Below are 4,812 nucleotides of genomic sequence, written 5' to 3' on the forward strand. Positions count from 1 at the left end.
GTATAAGAGACAGCATCCACCCCCAGCACCCACCCACTGGTACCTGTATCCCCCCCAGCACCCACCTCCTCTTCCAGGCCCAGAACCCCCAGCCCCAGGGACTCCCCCTCTCCCCACATCCCCCCCTAAATCACCCCCAAGGTGTTTTTCTTTCGAGCCCGGCTGCCTTCTCCCACACCCCCAAATGATTTACGCAGTAATTCAGAATTAAAAGAGAAAAAAAAAGCAGCACCAGGCTCCTTTTTGCCCTTCATTGATATTTTTTCAGCCCGGGGCAGCGTTTTCCGGGCCCATCAGCCGGAAGGTGATTGTGGAGGGTAAGGGCAGCGGGCAGCGGGCAGGGCTGTTCCGCACCACCAGCTCCTCGCGTCTCTCGTTCCAACACACCTTTGAGCTCCGGAATTTGGTCTTTCTTTGTTTTTTATTTTTTGTTCCCCTCATTTGAGGGCTGAAGATGTTTTTGGAGCTTTTCCAAGCACCCACTGACGCTCACATCAGGCCCGTGGCCGCTGTTACCACTCTCAGCTTGTCCCCAGGGCTGTAATTGTAAAGGGGGAAACTGAGTCATGGAGGCTTGGGAGAGGAGGGAGCGTGGTCAGAAACGGCCCCTTGGCCTCCGAAAACCCGCAAGCAAAAGCCTTGTCTCCTTCTCAATGAGGTTTTCTCAAAACCAAGCAGAAGTGGAGGCTGGGAGGGATTTTTCTTTCCCCCCTCTGCGGAGCCCTGGGCACTCAGGACAGAATCTGACTCTGGTTTCTCTCCTCCAGAGCAGCTTTTCTGCTGCTGAACCCCAAATTTGGGTGCCAGGCAGAGCCCCCTTCACCATTCCTCGCTCTCCGGAGTCACCCTCCACCAGCAGAAACCCTCTCCCCCCACCCCAGAAGCAATCCCAAGTCCAAAACTCTCCATTACATCAAGAAAAACATTTTTTTCCTCCTTTTATTCACTTATTTAGGTGCCGACATGCACAGTAACACCCCAGGGAAGTTCAGGGGGGCTCCCCAAACCCTGGGTGACGACCTGCCCCCACCGCGCCAGCAACGGGGCTGTGCTTGTGCTCTTACCCCACCAACGTGAAATTAAGGTGCCACAGCCCAACATGGGGGGTTAACCCCCCCCAGGTGCTGTCAGAGCCACAGTCGCATTCAGGAGCCCTGTCACCGTGCTCCAGCTCCACCTGGGGCGTCACTGAACTTTCCTCTTGGGGGTAAAGACAGACGGGAGCGTGAATTTGAGACAGACAGACAGACTATCCCAGCCCGCAGGCTGGTGGCTCATAAAACCCACCTGCTCTACCACATCTTCCTCCTCTTTTTTTGGGAGACTCCTGCCTGGAGAGGGTCAAATCCTGCGGCTTACTCCCACAGCACCGAGCGATGCCGACACTGCAGTCGGGACACTTACAGGGTGAGAGGGGGAAGAACCAGGCCACCCTTTCTGGGGGGTTGGGGCAAAAACATTATACCCTCTGTGGCATCCCAGGTTCCTGACCGCCCTCAGCTCGGTCCCGGGCCCTTCTCAGGACAGCGGCCACCCCGCACTGCTCTGCGCTGCCCACCGCGACCTGCAGGGCCCTTCCTGAGTCCCCGAAGCCGAAGCACAGGTGGCGGCCACGCGTCCTCCGCCAGCCGAGCTCCCCGCGGCGCCCTTCAGATCAGTCGGGCTTCTCCTTCCAGCTCAACCTGCAGGTCACAAACGCCTGTGAAGTGGATCTCCTGGCCGAGGGAGGCGGAGGGAGAGGACGGTTGCTGAAGGCCGTCAGCTGCGGGGCTTTGGTTCACGTAGGCCTCCAGGGATTTCAGGAGCCGCTTCGGTTTCTTTTTGGCGGATAATTCCAGCTCTGCAAGGTCAAAGGGAAACGCATGAGGACAGGACGGGGTCAGGGATGCAGCGTGCAGGTTTTGACCTATATCTTATTTCTGGTGTCCCCAAAGGAAAGGGCACAATTAGGTTTTGCTCTGGATGAGAGCACAAAAAGCTCCTCGCCAAAACCCCCAGAGCTCAGCATCAGCCTGAGCTCCCCCCTCAAGATCCCCCCCAGGACAGCGGATCAAAGCTGAGCCTGACCACGACAGCTGGACCCGGTTTTAAGAGGGAGCCATTAGCACGGCGCATCCAGGCAGCTCTGTTGACATCAGTCTCCTCCGGAGTAAACAACCCGCTGGTTCATTTAGTGCTCGCCATGGAAAGCAGAATGTCGGTGACTCTGCTTGCGCCCCACGCAACAAACAGGGCTTGCGCAACCACACTGCACAGCAAGAGCGAGCCTGGGGAGCCAGAAACGTCCCCATTTGTCACCCACCTCAAGCCACCATGGCACAGCAGCCCTCTGAACTTCCACGGCTGCTCCTCTTTCAGATTTGAGAGGCAAAAAGTGGGAAAAAAACCTCACCCTGCAGGGCACTCATATTGTTGAAAAATCTCAGTGTGAAGATTAAATGATGAATGTTCCAGCCGGCTGAACAGGAGCCAGCAGTGTGCCCAGGGGCCAAGGAGGCCAGTGGCATCCTGGCTTGTACCAGCCCTGGCGTGGCCAGCAGGGACAGGGAAGGGATCTGAGCCCTGGGCTCGGCACTGGGGAGGCCGCCCCTCGATTCCTGGGTTCAGTTCTGGGCCCCTCACCCCAAAAAGGCCATTGAGTGACTCGAGCGTGGGCAGAGAAGGGCAACGGAGCTGGGGCAGGGTCTGGAGCACAGGTCTGCTGGGGAGCGGCTGGGGGAACTAGGGGGGTTCAGTCTGGAGAAGAGGAGGCTGAGGGGAGACCTCCTGGCCCTCGGCAACTCCCTGCCAGGAGGGGGCCGAGAGGGGGGATGAGTCTCTGGAGCCAAGGCCCCAGCGCCAGGCCCCGAGGGAATGGCCTCAAGCTGCCCAGGGCAGGGTCAGGCTGGCTCTGAGGAAGGATTTCTTCACCAAAAGGGTTGTCAGGCCCTGGACCAGGCTGCCCAGGGAGGTGGTCGAGTCGCCATCCCTGGAGGTATTTGCAAGACGTGTAGATGTGGCACTAAGGGATGTGGTTGAGTGGGGGGCTTGGCAGGGCTGGTTAACAGCTGGACTTGATGATCTTAAAGATCTTTTCCAACCTCAGTGATTCTATGAAACAGCAGCAGGGATGGCGGCTGCATGAATGGAGAGGGAAGGAGCAGCAAACCCTTTCTACTGCCTCTGGGTCCTGAGGAGGGAACGAGACCAGCGTGACTTCTCTTGGCAAAGTTTCCCCCTCCACGAGATCTCTCCCTCTGCCCTACCTTGGAAGCCAAGATCTTCCCAGTGCGCCCCGTAGCGTGGGCAGCCCAACCTGGAGCGGGTTAGCTTCTTATAAATGGTCTGCAGGATTCTCATGTGCACTCTCTCGTTATCATCCAAACCACCTGGCAGAGAGAAAACACTCCTCAGCAGCCAAAACACGTCCATCAACATCCCTGCCCCTGCCTTTGAGCGCTGGTGCAGAGATGTGGTGGGGAAAGAAACCACCATCAGCTGCAGGGTAAAGATTTCACTTCCAGAGCCCAGTCGGAAGTGAAATCTGGCAGCTGAGAGCAGCTTATGGTGACAAGGAGAATGTCCCAGCTGTGTTTATCCTGCTGGAGGGGAGACAGGAAGGAAAGGAAAATATATTGGAGGTGCAAAGCCACAAATAATACGACTGCGTATTGTATGAGCGCAGGGGTGATGACTAATTCGGGCATCGTGTAAAGTTTTGCTGGCCAAAGCAGCACTGCCTGGGGGATCACGGCCAAAAGCAACCCACAAACAAGGAGCTTCCACGTGCTCAGCACATGCGATGCACTGCGGGAAGCCAGACACGACACACCCCACGCTGAGGTACCACCAGGCCATGAGGAGCAGGAGGGGCTGTAGAGCGGCGGAGCAGCTCCCCGGTGCTGCATCACGGTGTGAGTGTGGAATGGGTACGGCGGCACCACGGCACGGGGGCAAGAGACCCATCAATCCCAACACAGAGTGAGTGTGTCCACAGCAGGGGAGCAAAGGTGATGGAAAATGCATCTTTTGGGACAAGCAGCTGCCATAGAATAAGCAGGTGGAGACCCCACTACACCCCCAAGCCCCCCTCGAGTCACTTTCCCCGAAGCTCTTGGGATGAAGGTGACACCGGCCGGGCTGGGGAGCGGCTGGTGTAGGGACAGAGGGGACACTCACACTGTGCCATGGCCAGAGCCAGCTCCCGCTCTCCCTGCAGCTGCGGCTGGAGCCGGGGAGGACCGAAGAGGAAGTGAAGCAGAGCAGCCAGGCCTTGCCTGCGCACCGTTGCCCGGACTTTCTTCTGCAGAGGAGAAAACACACAAAGAAACGATCGGGGCCAGTCCCTTGGGGAATGGAGCAGGAGGAAAACCTGTGAGCGAGCTGGGAGGGATGGGATCAGGCACAGAACTGAGCCGAGGGAAGGCGGAAGGGAAAGAGGGGAGCGCTGTGCTTCTCCTGCCACACTCCCCTCTCCTACTTACTAAAACTACAGCCCCGAGGGAGGGTGAGAGTGTGGGGCCCTGCCCATACCCTGCACTCGGAGAGGTCGGCTGTCTGGAAGTACTGCAGCGCTTCGTTGAAGGAGATCAGGGGTGCGGCACTGGCCGATGCCCCCCCCAGCCCTGTAAGGAGGCAGAGAATGGGGTTACCCACCCTCCCAACACAAGCCCTGCCCTCTGCTCCAGCTTCCCAGCACCGAAATGAGCTCCTGCCTCATGCCAGAGCATCCGATCTGGCACAGGGAGCTCGCTCCCAGCTGCCGGCACAGCAAGAGGGCAAAGATTTGGGGAGCTGGGGAAAGCAGGGGGTCTCCTGCCCCCCCCCCCCCCC

The 4,812-nt window shown here is 58.3% G+C and overlaps 1 protein-coding gene and 1 long non-coding RNA gene across 2 annotated transcripts in view; both read right to left on the reverse strand.

The window, feature by feature from the left end:
• ELMOD3 (ELMO domain containing 3) overlaps positions 1-4,709 on the reverse strand; it is a 24,839-nt gene extending 20,130 nt beyond the window's left edge. The window contains exons 1-4 of the mRNA XM_026866512.1: positions 4,679-4,709; positions 4,513-4,604; positions 4,159-4,282; positions 3,246-3,368 (exon numbers count right to left, since the gene is read on the reverse strand). Of these exons, the coding sequence (XP_026722313.1) occupies positions 3,246-3,368; positions 4,159-4,282; positions 4,513-4,604; positions 4,679-4,709 (370 nt within the window). The remainder of the gene's footprint in view (positions 1-3,245; positions 3,369-4,158; positions 4,283-4,512; positions 4,605-4,678) is intronic.
• LOC113490235 lies at positions 238-2,368 on the reverse strand. The gene is made up of 2 exons (XR_003400175.1): positions 1,559-2,368; positions 238-538 (listed from the first exon to the last, which is right to left on the reverse strand). It is a non-coding gene; the product is annotated as an uncharacterized LOC113490235 (long non-coding RNA).
• Positions 4,710-4,812: the final 103 nt, after the last annotated feature.

Source organism: Athene cunicularia (assembly GCF_003259725.1).
Source record: "Athene cunicularia isolate RWA chromosome Z unlocalized genomic scaffold, athCun1 chrZ_part3, whole genome shotgun sequence".
NCBI classification, from domain to species: domain Eukaryota; kingdom Metazoa; phylum Chordata; class Aves; order Strigiformes; family Strigidae; genus Athene; species Athene cunicularia.